The sequence below is a fragment of the Cavia porcellus genome, unplaced genomic scaffold, assembly GCF_034190915.1.
Source record: "Cavia porcellus strain 051 isolate PalLab524CR breed Dunkin Hartley unplaced genomic scaffold, mCavPor4.1 scaffold_25, whole genome shotgun sequence".
Taxonomy (NCBI): domain Eukaryota; kingdom Metazoa; phylum Chordata; class Mammalia; order Rodentia; family Caviidae; genus Cavia; species Cavia porcellus.
The window spans coordinates 25014925-25032551 of record NW_026947508.1 but is presented as its reverse complement, the minus strand read 5'-3'; the positions used below and the strand labels follow the sequence as shown (position 1 = coordinate 25032551).

Below are 17627 nucleotides of genomic sequence, written 5' to 3'. Positions count from 1 at the left end.
GCATACAGAAGATAATAGCATTAAATAACATTTAGGTGGTAAAATAAAGTGCATTAGGGTGTACACATGCAAGTACTAACTCATTTCTGTGAATAAAGCTCAAAATCTGCCATCTTTCCTCCTGATCCCAACAACTAAAATTCAGGTTATAATTGTGGAAGCTGTTAGTATCACTCTGGTAAGACTACAGAATGGCAGGTGATGCCTCCCTCATTAGGATGCAACTTAATTGTTAGAAATCCTGATTTCACGTTGGGAGAACATGAACTCAGTGCATACTAGACAGTTTTGAAATAACTAGAAATTTGAAACAACTAGAACTCTGGAAAAGAATGAAGGATCAAAACAAAGTCTCTATTCATCCACCGGTAACACTTTTGTAAAGAAATTAAGAATAGTAAGCCACACACTGTTATCAAGGACAATCATTCATTAAAAAATGAGAGAAGGGGCCAGAGATTTAGCTCGGCTGCAAAGCACCTGCCTGGCAAGTGCAAGGCTGTGAGTTCAATCCCGGTACCAAAAAAAGGAAAGTTGGAGGCCAGCCTGGGCACCTAAATAAGGCTCTCTCTGGGCATGGTCGAGTGTGACTATAATGCCAGCACCCTGGAAAGCTGAGGCTGGAGGGTCACAAGTTCAAGCCCAGTCTGGGCAACTTAAGTGATTTAAGGAGACCCTGTCTCAAAATAAAAAAAGCTGGGTATGTAATTCAGTGTGAAGGCCAGTGTGAACCCCCCCATACTGCAAAATAAATCAAAAAAAGGCTGGGGATATAGCTTGGTGGTAGAGTGTCCCTGGCTTGGATCCTCAGTACTACAATAGAATAGAAGAAAACTTAAGACGGGATTAAACAATAAAAAAAAATCAAGGTGTATATCATGGTTTTAAAAAAATACAGTATTAAAAATATATATACTACATGGAGCCTTTCTATAGCACAATGAAATTATACCAGACTTCACTGTGATAACTGGTAGAAGATCTTCAGTTCTGATATTTAGATGTTACCTTTAGAACTAAAATAATTCTCTAATTTAACTATAATTTTGGAATGTTTCATAATTCCTAAAGAGGATTTTTTTTTTTTTTTTTTTTTTTTTTTTTTTTTGAGACAGGGTCTTGCTTTGTAGTGCAGACTGGGCTTGAATTCACCATGCAGCCCAGGCTGGCCTTGAACTTGTATGATCCTCCTTGCCTCGGCCTCCTAAAGCTGAGATGGCGTGTGCCATCACGCCCAGTCATGGGAAGAATTTTAACTTTATATATTAAAGGAGAAGAGTTTGTATCAGAAATATAAACAAGGAAAAATGCTCAAAGCATTTAAGAGTAATTTGTTCAAAGCTTTATATTTTAAAATTTACATGTAAATAACTTGAAATAAAATATAGTACACGGTACCAAGTGCACAATTTGAGTAACTAGATAAAGATAAAGGTTGAAGATACTTCTCCTTTCATACTTTGTAATTCTGACTGGATTATTTTTATAACTGCTACAGAATGGTGAGGACAGACTTCAATCCTCTGCCATTTCAGGAGACATACAAGTAGAGACACCTGAGAGAGTATTCAAAATCACAATCTGTCCAGAGGTCAGTTCTACTACTTACACTTTCTTGGCCTTAATTTCACTGATTAGTTGAGAAAGTATGTGAGAGAACATATTTATAAGTAATATAGCACTATATTCTTATGAATCTTCTAGGTTTTTTTTCTTTTGAGAGAGAACTACATTGGCAGGTTTTTATACACTGCCTTGACTTTTAGGTAGTACGTTATATCTTTCCTGTTTGAAAAAGATGTCTGAGCCAGGCATGGTGTCACATACCTACAATCCCAACACTCCAGGAGGCTGAGGCAGATGGATCACAGCCTGGAAATGTAACAATTTAACAAGACTGTCTCAAAAAATAAAAATGGGCTAGGGACAGAGCTCAGGGACGGAGTATTCCTGGACCTGGACTTGATATCAAATACCAACTGTAAGTCTACACATACTCTGCGGTCAACCTTTTAACACACACACACACACGCACGCACACGCACACACACACATTTTGAAACAATACTGAGAATGGGGGCTGGGGATTTAGCTCAGCGGCATAAGCACCTGCCTTGCAAGCAGGCGGTCGTGAGTTCAATCCCCCGTACCAATAAAAAGGAAAAAAGACAAAAAAAAAAAAAAAGGAAAAAAAATACTGAGAATGATTTTGCTAGGCATGGTGGCAAATGCCTGTAATTGTAGCATTTGGGAGGCTGAGGCAGAAGGATCCCTGTGAATTCAAAGCCAGCCTGGGGTACAATAATAATGGTTAAGGCTAACTATAACTCCACAGTGAAACCCTGTCTCAAAAAAAAAAAATTAAAAATTAAAAAAATATATATATATATATAATGACAATTTCAAATAGGAACAATTTCAAATAGTTTAGTCTTTAGCCATAATCCTAAACCATTTAGTACATGAGAATAATGATAGGTGGTTTCAGCTCCAAAATTAAAGTTATCTTACAAAATGTTTGGTTGTGATAAATTTATTTAAAACATTTTCTTTGAAAAAAGTCTGCTAAGCTCTTCCACATTAAAAGAAAAAGGGTGTCTCTGTAATAAAGGTAGATAATTGTTTATCCATTGTGCCAACTCAAGCTATGTCTTTCCAGTGCAGCAACATATATTAGGGCAACAAAGTTCAGAATAGATACAATGGCCTGTGCAGAAAGCATGCAAGTTACATCAGTCATGTTTTAAGTCAGTAGGATAAACTTGTTAACCACTCTCTGGCCATGGAATGAAAGATACAGGAAGTCAATATAAATTGTAGAAACGCCAGCATTGTCCGGCCACATTCCAGCTACCTAATGTTGGGCTTTATTTCCTTTTCTTCTTCTTCACTATCGTCAACCTGTTGTATGACCAGATCAGTAGACCCATCCTCTACAATCTCCACGTAGGATCTATTCTCATCTTCACTCAAGCGCCACCGAGAATCCTTATCTCCATCTGCTGGGGACATGAGATGTTGCTCAGCTTCCAGATCAATGGGGAGGCTGTCTATGCCAACTTCAGCAAGGCACTCATTACACAGTCTGTAGCGCCTGGTTCCTTCCTGTACCACTTGCCCTGTTAAGTCAGTCACATGGCGTTTGCATTTTCTGCAGATTAGTTTATATGCCTGATGAATCTGTGTAGAGATTTAAAGAGTGGTAAAACATGATTTTTCAAAAGGAGGACAGTTTGATATCTTAGGTATCAGTTCATAAGCTTAAGATGTTCAAAGCCATGCAGTACAGTCAAATTATTATCTCATTATTAGAGAAAAGATCACAGGTTTTGGTGATAAGTTGTTGTCACAGAAATAGTAAATGTTACCTTTTTGTAAATATAATGGCTATAATTTTATATATCCCTTAATCCAACAATATTTTAACATCTGAGATAACAAAGGGATACTTTCTAAGAATAATAATAATTAGAAACACTGACTAGATGCCATGTACTATTCTAAGGACTTTGCATAATTTCATTCAGGGAGAAAAACCTTCTGTTTTATATAAGCATTAATTTTTTTTTTATTAATAAAAGATATGCTAGAAAGACCACACTGGAAAAGCTTGAGTTTTATCCTGGCTTCACCATTTACTACCATGTATCTTGGAGCAAGTAATTTAAAAAACCATAACCCTTGGGGGCTGGGGGAAAAAAAAAAAAAAAAAAACCATAACCCTGCTTTCAAGGTGATGGTAAAATATTTAACTGTATGACAGGCGCACCTCCAGACAGGTGGCAAGCTGACCATCTAAATGGACACTGGTAAGAACAAGTAGTACAGTGGTCCTTTCACATCTTACCCTATTATTCTCCCTGCCTGCTCCCGTATTACCTGTGGGGGTAATACTTTACAGGGTTGATAGAAAGACCAAATGAATTAACAGATGTGAGTTCTTTGGTTAAAAAGTTGTAATGGATGAATGATTAAATATGTATCAGCGCAGTTAGTAATAAACAGCTTTCTTCAATAGCTATTAAGAGTGACATTGGGGTCAGGGGTTTAGCTCAGCGGCGTAAGGGCCTGCTGGCAAACGTGAGGTCTTGAGCTCAATCCTCAGTATCAAAAAGAGAAAAGAACAAAGAATGATAGATTTTGGGCTCTAATATAAAAATTATGATAATTACATACTGCTGGATTAATGTTTATGGAATATTCATTTAGATAAAGTCAGGACAGTGTAGAAGTAGGGCACCAAACAGAAAAAATATCTCAGAAAATTATAGTCTGGTACAATATCTAAGAAAATGTATGGAACACTTTTCAGAACAGTTATTATCTTCTGCTTAACTGTTGACCTATTAATCAGTCAAATCATTAAATCATTAAATACAGTTTGACTGAATTCTTCGTTCTCTTGAAACATTTTTTCTTTTTCTGTCTTTTAAGACAGAGTCTCACTATGTAGCTCAGGCTGGCCTTGAACTCTCTTTGTAGCTCAGACAGGCCTCAACTCAAAGTGATCCTCTGGCCTTACCCTCTGAGCACTGGGATTATAGGTGTGCGCCACCACACCCAACTTTTGAGACATTCTGAATGTCACATATAGTGTATGTGTTTTGTTTTTTTTTGAGACTGGGTCTCACTATGCAGTTCAGGCTGGCCTTGAGCTCATTTTGTAGCCCAGGCTGGTCTGGAACTTGCAATGATCCTCCCACCTCAGCCTCCCTGGTGCTGGGATTATAGGCGTGAGCCACCACACCCGGCTTAGTATACATTTTTGTTAAAAAGTTTTGACAGAGATTTGTGTCCACCCCTCCAATTCTAATGTAATTATAAAGTCAAAGAAATTAAATGAAACATTAGGTTAAAGTTGAAAAATATCAACATGAACTCATTAAAAACATAAATATATACATATCTTCTAGTTCTGTCCACTGAAATAGTATAGAAGAAATAATAGCTCCATAATGATGAATGTACAATTAGAAGGAATCAAGGCTCTTTGAGAATTGGCTCATTCTAGTGTTGTGGTTGAGAAACCACAATATTAGCCTAGGCCTCTTTTGGGACCAGAGGACAAAGACAGTTTTAAAATGAGCTGGTTGTTAGCTGAACATGGCGGCACACACTTGTAATGTCAGTTACTCAGGAGGCTGCTGCAGGAAGATCACAAGTTCAAGGCCAGTCTGGGCAATTTAGCAAGACCTTGTACCAAAATAAAGAAAGCTAGAGATGTGGCTCATACAACAGTGTGTGCTAGTACACGAAAGGCACAGGATCAATCACCCAGACCATTAGAAACGAAAAAGAAGAACAAAAAAAGAAAGAACAGATGAGTGTGACGGCACACATCTTTAATGTTGGCCATTGGGAGGCTGAGACTGAGGCAGCATCAAAAATCTGAACCCAGCACAGGCAACTTGGTGACCTAGTGAGATCCTGTCTCAAAATAAACAAAAGAAACTGGGGTGGGGAAATAGCTCAGGATGAAGGTCCTGAGTTCAAGCCCCAAGTAATGGGGGGAAAATTTATGGCTCCAAACATAATAAATCAATGAAAATTTCTGGCATTTCATATCTTAAAACAACAAAACTTAGTTGAGCCTATTAAATCAACTCTTATTTTGAAAACTGGTATTTAAACAGCAAGAAATACATTTTATTTTGCTTCTCATTTAGGACCTATATTTTATATCATACAGCGCAGGAAAAGAAAAGTTTTAGGGCTGGGCATGGCGGTGCATGCCTATACAATCCCAGTCCTGGGAGGCTCAGGCAGGAGGATCACTGTGAGTTCTGAGTTCTGAGTTCGTGAGTTTGAAGCCAGCTTGGGCTCCGTACTGAATACAAGGCCAGCCTGAACTGCACAGTGAGACCCTGTCTCCAAAAAAAAAAAAAAAAAAAAAAAGAGGGAGAGGAAGAGGAAGAGGAGGAAAGTTTTGCTTTATTTAATTCTACCCAATAATAGAATAGGAATGAAAAAATCCTAATTCCAAAACTCTAAATAATATTAATTCTCACAGAGATGATCAGTTGGTGCTAAAAACATTAAACGAATAGTTGGTGGGGAAATGGATAGTTGTACAATGATTCATCTCTAATTACGAAGCAGCACCTTTAAGTGTGTACAGGTGAAATCACAGTGCCATCTCTAAGACAGGTCATGAACATCACAATTGATGGTTAAACCTCACACAGGCAGAGGCCCTAATGTGACACAATGTGCAGTGTGTAAGTTTGCTCTAGATGTGTTCTTGTCAAAAGTGTTTAACCTGGGGCTGGGGATTTAGCTCAGCGGCATAAGCACCTGCCTTGCAAGCAGGCAGTTGTGAGTTCGATCCCCGGTACTGATAAAAACAAAAAAGATAAAAAAAAAAAAAAGTGTTTAATCTGAATACATGAATGCTTTTGAAACTTGTTTATAGAAAACGCAGGGAAAGGGCTGGAGATTTAGCTCAGCTGCGTAAGTGCCTGCCTTGCAAGCAGGCAGTCGTGAGTTCGATCCCTGGTACCGATAAAAAAACGAAAAGGACAAAAAAAAAAAAAAAAAAAAAAAAAAAAAATGCAGGGAAAATAACAGGACAAGCTAGATGACATCAAGTGGACCCCAGCAGACAAAACCTGGGGTAGAATATGTTATAAAGTAATTGCTCAGGATCTTCAGTAAGTCAGTGTTTCGGGGAGGGAAAAGTATGTGTAGAAACCATACTAGATTAAAAATATTCTTAACAGGAGACTGTTCCAGTGCTTGGCAGACTGAGGTAGGAAGATACTGAGTGTGGGGCCAACCTGGGCTACACTGCAAGATCCTGTGTCAAAAACAACAACAAAGTAAAGCATAGGAGGAACTTGGTGGTAAAGCACACGCTCAAAATGCACAAAGCCCTAGGGCTGATCCCCAGCAGTATAAAAACAAATAAATACATACACTTAAGGGACAGAGCTGTAAAACGACACATGGTCTTGGACTGCACTCTGACTTAGACAAGCCAGCCGTAAGAGGTATTTGGAGGGGATTAGAGGGAAATTTGAAATCGGACTGGGTGTTCAACAATATTTTATTGAGATGGAAAGATAGAGATTATTTATAAAAGAAAGCAGTATACAAAATAGCAATGTACAGTACGATTATCTCATTTTGTTAAAAAATATACACATAGGTATGAAGAAATTTTAAAGCATATATAATAGAATTATTAGGAATGGTAACATCTGAGTGGTAAGAATGTAGTTATTTTTTATCTTCTTATTTTTACTGCTTTTTTATTATTATTACTAGAGACAGGTTCTCACTATGTGGCCCAGGATGGCCTTGAACTCACTATGAAAGTAGCCCAGGCTGGTTTTGAACTCACAGCTATCGTCCTGTCTTAGTCTCCTGAGTGCTAGGATTAGAGGGTTGTGTCACCATGCCCAGCTTTATTTCATTTTGTTTGTTTGCTCTGAGATAGGGTCTTGCTACATATTTGGTTTAGGTTGGAGGTGAACTCATTATGTAGCCCAGACCTGTCTTTTTATCGGTACCAGGGATCGAACTCACGACTGCCTGATTGCAAGGCAGGCACTTAATGCCACTGAGCTAAATCCCCAGCCCCTGATCTCTCTTTTTTAAAAAAGTATTTCTCTTTTAGATACTTTTTATTTTTCATAAAAGTGTCATTAATATATAAATATCTCATTCTCTCAAAATATTTCATAACCATACAGCAGTTTGCTCCTTACTTATATAGAAAATGACCACAATAGAAAAATAAGAAAAAAGAAGCAAAACAGCAACCGATTTATGTTTTTTATGTAGGTATGTTTCCACATCTAAACATTTTAAGCCTCTTAGAAAATTATTAGCACTTCTTGCCTCATACTCTTGAGTGCCAGGATTACAGACACGTACACCATCCCAGCTATTTTCTATTTTTAATCATACATATTTATTGCCTTTGAAATGATAAAGGGTCTGATTTTTATCCTTTTTGAGAAAATACAGTATTTATTAGAGACATATAAAAGGTTTTTAATTCTTAAAAATAATAGCTTTATTAAATAAATGGAGGCAGAGATGTCTCTGATTTTTCTCATTGTACCTCACATGCAGAGAAGGATCTGCCACATGATAGGTTCTCAATATGCATTTGTTGAAAAAATAGGTAGAAAGCAATGAAGGAAGGTATAACCATAAGTGACACATTGTCTGGTAAATTAAAAAGAACTCCTCCTACAAGTGGTAGAGCACTTTCTTATACAAGTCGCAGAACACAAATTTAGAAAAAAATTTTGCTGCAAGATGAATAGAACAATTCCTTTTTGTTGTTTTTTTGTTTCTTTTTTTTCAGACAAAACAAAAAAACATTTTTCTTTAAAGCCAGAGTTGGTGGCACACACTTATAACCAAGAGGCTGAGACAGGAGGATTGCCAGTTTAAGCCAGCCTGGGCAACATAGTGAAATCCTAAAATAAAAATGTTTGAAAAGGCTGGGATATAGTTCAGTGGTAATACGCTTGCCTACCATACATGAACCCTGACGTTCAATCCCTAGCAACACACACATACACAAAAATTAGATTTGATGTGAATTAAATGGAAATATATAAAATTAGCACTGAAAGAACATCTCTTACTTTGAGATATCAAAGTGAAACCAAATCTCTATATATGTATATATTCAGTTATGCATATGCACAAAGTAAAAACATTAAATACGAAGACTAATTGGTAGGCTTACATGAAAACACTTCCCTCTGTAAATCTATTTATCCTAAAACAGAAAAATATACATACTTCTTAAGAAGTAAAGTGATGGAAAATCACATACGTACTGTTCGGAAATGGCTACTTAGATGGTCCAGCCTGCTGAACCTCTTCCCACAAGCTTGACATGGATAGGGCCTTTCTCCCGTGTGACAGCGCAGGTGGCGCTTGAGGTCAGCCTTCCGCTTCACCACGTGTGTGCAGTATGGGCACTTGAACTGCATCCTGGGATGATCATCTGTTGTAAAACAGGGTGATTAAATCACTGGAGACATCATAGTAACAATTCTATTAGCAGGAAGAAGCCAAAAGAAGCTGGTGAGTCTAATCTTAAAAAGGCAGAGAAAAGGAGAAAGGAATTTTTAGGGCTACATGTTAATGTAACCCTAGGTATGCACTGGTACCTTCAGTATTTGATATATTTACAATGTCTGAGGAAATTTAGAGACACACACACCATGGAGATGAACCTAGGGCCTTTGCACTGAAGTATGATTCCTAGCACGTTTTTATTTTTGGTGGAGTACTGGGGATTAAACACACTATCACTGAACTACAATCCCAGCCCTTTTTAAAATTTTGAAACAAGGTCTTTCCTAAGTTGATAAATTGCCCAGGCTGGGCTCTGCCTCATCCTCTTAAAGAACGCTAGAATTATAGGCATGTGCCCAATGCCTATCCTACATTTATCTTTTCATTTAACATACTAGAGTTGTCTTCAAGTCACAAGGTTGAGCACTATAGACACAATCCAAAAGCAAAAGCACTTAATATCCAACCTTTTAAATGACTTGTTTTATTTCCATGTTTTTATCTCCTTGTCTTTATTTTTCAGATCATACACCTTTTTGGGGAGCCTTTTTTGAGGGGTTCTTTTTGAAGACAGGGTTTTACTGTGCAATTCAGGCTGGCTTGGAATTTACTTTGTAGCTCAGGCTGGCCTCAAACTCACAGCAATCCTCCTGCTTCTGCCTCCCGATTACTGGAATTACAGGCATGTGCCACTGTGCTCAGCTCATATTTTTCAGTCTTTTAATACTTTTTGTAAAGGTTAAAAAATTTCAGGGATATTTAATATTTATTTTAAAATGCAAATTATTGTTATATAGAAAAGTTAACTTGATTAGAGGCAAACTTCGTTGATTTAGCAGCTATAAAATTCAATCATTAAAAAAACTCAATCATTAATTGTTGTGCTGTTTTGAGGCAGGGTCTCACTCTATGGTTCAGGCTGGCCTTGAACTCACCAGGTTGGCCTCAACCTCATAGCAACCCTCCTGAGTGCTGGGATTATAGGTGTGTGCCATCAACTGTTCACTGTCGAGTTTATATTTTGCCATCAACTGTTCATTACTGAGGTTGTATTTAAATAACTTAGAATTATAAGACCAAAGAACTGTAATAGAAATAACTTTCTTGTTGTTTTAAAATACAAAAAATTTTTGCCTTTTTGCTGTTATTTTTGTATAGTCTGGTCAATGCTTAGAGCCCAGGATGACTTTAGTAAACTGTGCAATGTCACACAACTTTATATATTTTCAAATCAGTATCCTGCAGAAAAACATGGTTAGTAAAAATCGAATCAGGTTGTCTTATTTTAAATTTTATTTTGGGACTGGGAGTATAGCTCAATAGTAGAGCACATGCTTAGCAAGAGTGGACCTGGGTGAGATCCTCAGTACTGTATAAAACAATTAAAAAAAAGTAAATTGGGCATGGCGACACGTCTCTAATCCAAACTACATGGGCAACTGAGCAAAGATGACCTCAAGTTCAAGGAAAACTTGGGCAACTTATCAAAATCCTATCTCAAACAAAAAGTTGGAAAGGTAGGTTGGTGGTAGAGTCCTTACCTAGTACATCTGAGGCCCTGGGTTTAATCGTCAGTAATAACACCCCCCCCCCCACCCCAACCCCACAAACACACAATTTGTATGACACTCAGGGAAATGTGAATCCCTATTAGCTACTTAGGATATTAAAGAATTACTCTTCCATTTGTGTAAGTATCATAGTATTTTTTAAGCCTTTATTTTAGGGATACAGTTTATGCCTGCCTCTAATCCCAGCACTTGGGAGGCTGAGGCAAAATCCCCTTGAGTTTGAGGCCAGCCTAAGCTACAAAGTTGAGTTCAAGACTACCCTGTGTTATATAGTGAAACCCTGTCTCAAAAAAAAAACAAAAATGAGACTAGCAATTAATGAAGGGAGGAGTGATCAGTGAAAATGAAACAAGACTAGTTATGAGTTGAAAGTTGCTACAAGTGGATAATACCCGAATGCAGGTTAAACAGTCATCTCTCAGTATGAGCTAGAGACTAGTTCCAAGGCAAAGCTCCTTCTCCAAACCAGCTAACGAAATCCCAGATGCTCAAGGCTCTAAATGGTATAGTAACTGCATAACTTCATATATGCTTTATTTTTTTATTTTATTTATTATATTGGGGGGGGGGGTACTAGTGACTGAACTCATGACCTCACGCTTACCAGGCAGGTGCTTGTGCCACTGAGCTAAACCTCTAGCCCTTCACAGATACTTTAAATCAACCTCTAGATTATTTATAATACCTACAATATAAATGCTATATCACTATATTTTATTGTTGAGGAAATACAATAACATAAGAGCACATATTCAGTCCACACACTTTTGTATGTTTAAAATTTCCTTTGGCTGGCCTCAAACTCATCACTAGCCTCCCAAGTGCTGAGATTATAGTTGTGTCCCATCTGGGCAACTTAGCAAGACCCAGTCTCAAAATTTAAAAAAAAAAAAATTTAAAAGGCTAGGAATATAGCTCACTGGTATAGCACACTTGGGTTTAATCTCCCAGTATCACAATAAAATTGAATTTTAAAAAATTAACATGGCAAACAGCCCTAGGTTTATCCTCAGCATCTTAGGGAGAAATGTATTTATGTTAATAAATACTCCTCTTGTGTGAAATACAGAAAAAAATGATTTAAAGTGAAAATATGTATCTTAGAGATTGAACCACGAAGAAAAGACTTTAAACATTTAACAGAGTTGCAAAAGGTGTTGTATGCCTAATCCAAGCACTCTGGGAGGCTGAGATGGATGGATGACAAATTCAAGCTCATCCTGGGCAATTTAGGGACTTATGAGATGTTTCAAAATAAAAAAGGGCTGGAAATGTAGCTCATTGCGAAGATTCTGGGATCAATTTTCTGTACCACAAAAACAAAACAAAACAAACCACATTTAATAGTAATGCAAGTACCCACAGATATAGATCTGTGAAAATCATGAGTTTTGATCCTCAGTACTGTATTATTTTGACTATCAAATGTATCCAACATTTTCACTTAAATTCATAATTTATGAAATCCCATTATAAAAGTTTTTGTTTATGAGACAGAATCATGCTATGTAGTTCAGCCTGGCCTTGGACTCACAGCAATCCTCCTGCCTCAGTTTTTTTGTACCGGGTGATCGAACTCACAACCGCATGCTTGCAAAGCAGGTGCTTATGCTGCCGAGCTAAATCCCCAGCCCTGCTTCAACTTCTTGAGTGCTAGGAAAAGTATAGCTTTTCTTTCCTTCTTTTTTTTTTGGTCTTTTTGAGACGGGTCTCGCTATGCAGGTCAGGCTGGGCTTAAGCTCACTTTGTGGCCCAGGCTGGTCTTGAACTCACAATGATCCTCCTGTCTCAGCCTCCCATATGCTGAAAAATAGCCTTCAAAAAGTCACTTACTTTAACTTCTGATTAATTCCTAAATTAAGGGCATATTAAGATAAGATTGATTTTTATAGGAGTTTGGAACTGGGCTGAAGATACTTATGCTATTTTTAGGTACCTGGGAAACTCCTGGATGTGACATCAGATCCTTGACCATACTGATAGCCTACAGGACCAGAGTCCATTTCAGCATCCATTTGTGCTTGTTCTTCTGATTGGGAGATGTGGCTGGAAGACTCGTATGTTCGTACTTCTCGTTTACTTGACTTAAAATGAGCAACTTCAGGAGGCTGTGATAATCTCAAATGTTTGGTCTTTTTAATGGAATCTTTCCTTTGGTCATGCTTGGCCAAAGGTTGCTGAGTACTCCTCTGGGAGGCTGGGTGATAATTATACTTACTCCATGACTTCCCACTTACGCCACCTGTTCCTTGATCTGGACTGAGGTGAGGATGTGGAGAACTGCTTTCTTCTTGCCAGCTGCTGCTGTAAAAAGAGGAATGTTCTGTACCATTGGAATTTACATCTTTATCCGAGAGGCTGAAATAGCGATCTTTCTCCTTCTCACTAATGTCCAGGGAAGATTTAATGAAAGTCTTACACACATCAATGACATCAGTCATCTGAAGGAAGCTGGCAGCAGACATCACTTCGATGACGTTCTGCCCAGTAAGCGACAGTTTGCCGGAATAGACAAAGTCCAGGATAACCGTGAAAGTGTCAGGGGAGAACGCCTGAAACGTGGCTGTGGTAGGCTGACTTGTCTCCTTTGAATTCTGAGAAAGAAGCATTTTGAAGTAGCCACTACTAGCAAATAACACATTTCGATGCGCTTTGAAGACCTTTCCTTCAACCAAAATACTGCAGTCACAAAATACATCTTGCCTGCGCTGCTCATTCAGCTGTTCCAGCAGGTGAGACTGATGCGAGGAGATCTCCATTCTGCAGGGAAAGACACACATGGATGGATACCAAAAACTAAATACCAATCCCTTTCCAGGACACCTGAAGCATTCTCCTTGGAGAATACAGTTTGTAAAATACAGAAGATAATAGGTTTCATTCATTATTCAATACTATATTATTAGTTATTAGGTTTTTAGAAAACTCTTCTAGTAGCCAACTTTATTGAGCCTTGTTTTATGTGCTAACCTAAGCGGTCATGGTCTCTAACCCAAGACAGGCAGTGAGTAAGTCGTGAGTTGGTAAAGTCAAAATCACTCCCTTGGGTGAGGGATATAGCTCAGAGGCATGGACCCTGCCTGGTAAGCATGGCAGTGTGAGTTCAATTCCCAGGATAAAAAAAAAAAAATCACCCCCTTTTATATAAGTGGATCATTTCCAATACTGTACGAACATAATACCTAACATCTCCTATCTTAAAAACAAACAAGCATCTCTGAGTTTGCTGAAGAGTAAGATTTTTACTGGTATTGTTCAGACAATTGTGGGCAGATGTATTTTGCTGAGTGAATTTGGGGATTTGGGGATGACAATGTGCCATGTATGTACCACTGTTACCCCGATTGACGTGCTTTGAAATTTTATTGTAGTTTTTTTCTTCTTTTTCTTTCATGTTTAAATAAAATGCATTTGAAAAAATGAAAAACAAAAGTAAAAAAGCCCAAGCAAACAAAAACCTCAATCTCATATTACTTCTGACCACTACTTGTATATGTGCTGCCAAAGCAAGCACGGTACTACTTGTATTTCAATCTCATATGCAAAATCCATTCAAAGAGCTTTGCTTTTGATATTTATATCTGCTTGCTGTCTTCACTTCTCCCATTCTTTTTTTTTTTTAGAAAGGGTTTGCCTAAGTAGTTCAACTCAGCGCTGAACTCACTATGGAGCCCAGGTTGGCCTAAAACTCACAACGATCCTTCTGCCTCAGCCTCCCGAGTGCTGGGATTACAAGCCTGTACTACCATACCTGCCTTCCTCCTGTTCACTTAAAGTCATTCCCATCAGATTTCGAACCTCATTCATCAAAATCATCTCGTGAGGTCATTCTCATGAGGTTATTAGGAACTTATATGTTGTCAAATCCGATGGTTATTTCTTTGCCCTCATTTTACCAACACAGGCCAATTGCTCTTTTCATCCTAATACATTTTCCTCCCTGGCAGGACACCACTCTTCCACAATTCTCAGCTACTCCTTTTCACTCTTTTGCTGGTTCTTGTTTTCCTAATCTCTAAGTGCCGGAACGGCCCAGGCCTCAATAGGGTCTCTTTTTTTGTTTTTGCTTTTTTGAGATGGTCTCACTAGGTTGACCTTGGAACTCACTATGTAACCCAGGCTAGCCTTAAACTTGTGCTGAACCTCCCATCTCAGCCTGCCAAGGTGCCAAAATTACAGGCATGTGCCCCCACATTTGGCTAGTAAATCTAAGGAATAATACAGGTAGAGAAGATACCTAGAGATCCCATCCAGTCCCACAGGTTTAAACACCATCTTACAGTTTATGGCTCCTTTACACAGAGCTACATCCCTAGCCCTTTTATTTCTTTTTTTGAGACAGGTTCTTAGTAAGTCATTAAGTTTCTCAGGTTGGGCTTAACGTTGAAATTCCCTGGCCTTAGACTTCCCAAATACTGGGATCATAGATGTGTGTCATCATCATGCTTGGTTATGTCCATTTTTGTATCTCATTTCTTATGTTTGTTCTATGATATGGGCTGGCTGCATTCATACATATAGCCTAGAACAATGACAACAGGCATTATTGACATGCTAGTATACATCTTTAATTCCAGCACTTGGAAGGCTGAGGCACGAGGATCACTGCAAGTTCGAGGTCAGCCTGGGCTACACAGTAAGATCCTGTGTCAAATCCTGTCCTCCCAAACAAAAAAGGTGTTTGTGCCATGCCCAGTGGCACATGCCCACAATTCAGCACTCTGGAGGCTAAAGCTACAAAATGAGTTCAAGGCCAGCCTAGAGTACGTAAGTGAGATCTGGTTTAAAACAAGATGGGCATGTGGTGTGTGCCAGTAATCCCAGCACTCACGGAGGCTGAGGCAAGAGGACTGAAGTTTGAGCTCAGGGTAGGCAACTTGGTGAGACCTAGCCTCAAAATGAAGTGCTGGGGATGCAACTCAGTGTGAAGACCCTGGCTTCAATTCCCAGGACAAGAAAAGAAATGAAAGCAGATAAGAGAAGAAAAAGAAGTTTAATATAGGATTTGGCACTCTTTTGTTTCAGTTTGTTAATTTTTCTTATCCTAAATAAATGTTAAATTCTATTAAATGCTTATTCTGTGTTCAGTGGTTTGGATGTGTGGTCTGAATGTATCTGACAAGGGTTCATATGACGGAAAGTTGGTCTCCAAGGTGGCAATGTTAAGAGGTAAGAGGTTATATTAGGGGCCCTGGCCATAGAAAGAATTGACATACGGTAGTTCTTTTGGGAATCTGGTTAGTTCCCACAGGAGTGTTATAAAAGAACAGGCCTAACCTCTAAATTGTTCTCTGGCTTCCTGTCTCACCATGGATCCTACCCTCTCCTACAGTCCCACCATGATGTGATGGAGGGAGGCTCACAAGAGCTGGCGCCATGACCTCCAACTTGCACAGTTAAAAAGATATATTACACATTCATGGATTTTTATTGGTAGGATGCATTCTCTATGTTTGGTTGGTTATTTTGGCACTGAAAACTGAACTAAGATCTCATGTTTGCCAGGAAGGCGCTGTGCTGCTGAGCTATATCCCCAGCCCAGAATGATCATTTTTGGGATAATCTACTAGTCTTTATTTTTCCAGTTGTTCATAATTTTTGCTTTTCTGGTTTTCCAATAACACTGGGTTGAACTGTGTAATGGATTAAATGTTGATTCCCCAAAGTGCATGTCTATTTGAAATTGAGGAGGGCTCTGTGGATATAACTAATTATAATGAGGCACTTCTGGACTCAGGTGGCCACTAAGGCCAATGACTAGTACCTTTATAAGCAGAGAAAAAATGTACAAATGCACACAGGAGAGAAAGCTATGTGAAGAGGAGGCGGCGCCTGGGATGAGGAAGCTTTTAGTCAAGAAAGGGAAGTAGGAGCTCAAGGTTTAGCTCAGTGGTATAAGCGCCTGCCTTGCAAGCAGGCGGTCATGAGTTCCATCCCCGGTACCGATAAAAAGGAAAAAGAAAAAAAAAAAAAAAAAAAAAAGAGAAGTAACCAGAAACTAGAACAGGATCTGCCCTAGAACCTTAACGGAACGTGGCCCTACAGGTACTCTGATTGCTGACATTTGGCCTCTAGAACTTTGAGAGGATAATTTCCAGGGTTGTATTCTGCTTTGTTTAAGTTACCAGGGGTTGAACCTTATTAAGACCCTGTCTCAAAAATGCTGGGGTTGGAGGACTGGAGAACATGGCGGACAGACAACAGCAACTGCTGAAGGCTCTCTGAAAGCCTCAGCTCAGAGGCCAGGAATGATGCGGACTAAGGAGATACGAACCAGTAGAGATATGCTCTGCTGACTCAGGAACGAACTGGGCTGAGAGAATCCAACTTAGAATACAGTCCTGGCGCTAAAATAGGAACAGAAAAGTCTCGGTGTGGAGGCTCGACCGCGCGCCATTGGAAACCGCGATTTGGGTTTCCCGTCGCGATTTGGGTTTCCCGCCGCCTGGCGGCTGGCTGCCTCCACAGCGGCTCGGCAAGGAGAGACGCGCCGAGCTCTGGGAACGGGAGTCTGCGAACGGAGTCGGAAACAGGACAGACAAGGAGGTGTACACGAAAACTGACTGGTGGCGAGGTGAGTGAGAAACTGACCCCCTACCACAGTTTGACTCCAGCGGAGGTTTTTCTAGGCTCAGGCAGTCCTGTAAGAGCAGGGCGCGGTGGCAACTCCAGCCACACATTCCCCTCTTGGACGGGATTGGCGAAAAGTGCCTGGCCTGAGTGACGCTGCTGGCAGACTCCCTAGGCTGGCCTAACCCAGATCCCAGAGCCTGACGGTGGCCCGGAGGAGCGACCGACTCCCGCGTAGGCTGCCTCCTCCGCAACTCCCTGGGGCGCAGCGGTGGGCGGGAACAACTAGCCAGCGCAATTTGATCAGGCTGTGGCTGACAGGCAGGGAAGCCGGGCCTCCTATGTAAGATTGCATTTTATAAGGAACAGAAAATATGGGGAAGGGAAGCAACAAAAAAGGCTCCTCGGCCCCCAATCCTGAGAATCAGGCAATAGTGGACA

At 39.5% G+C, this 17627-nt stretch overlaps 1 protein-coding gene across 4 annotated transcripts in view; it reads right to left on the bottom strand.

Annotated features, from left to right (window-relative positions):
• The window catches only part of Zbtb8a (zinc finger and BTB domain containing 8A), a 41959-nt gene that overhangs the window by 1020 nt on the left and 23312 nt on the right, over positions 1-17627 (bottom strand). For 2 of the 4 annotated variants that reach the window (XM_003471144.5, XM_013154145.3), the window contains 3 exons: positions 12553-13376; positions 8802-8971; positions 2518-3180 (listed from right to left, as the gene is read on the bottom strand). In XM_003471144.5, coding sequence (XP_003471192.4) covers positions 2851-3180; positions 8802-8971; positions 12553-13375 — 1323 coding nt within the window. In that variant the 5' untranslated portion in view covers position 13376 and the 3' untranslated portion in view covers positions 2518-2850. Of the gene's footprint in view, positions 1-2517; positions 3181-8801; positions 8972-12552; positions 13502-17627 lie in introns of those variants that run through there. The other 2 variants (XM_063235991.1, XM_013154146.3) reach the window with 2 other exon arrangements.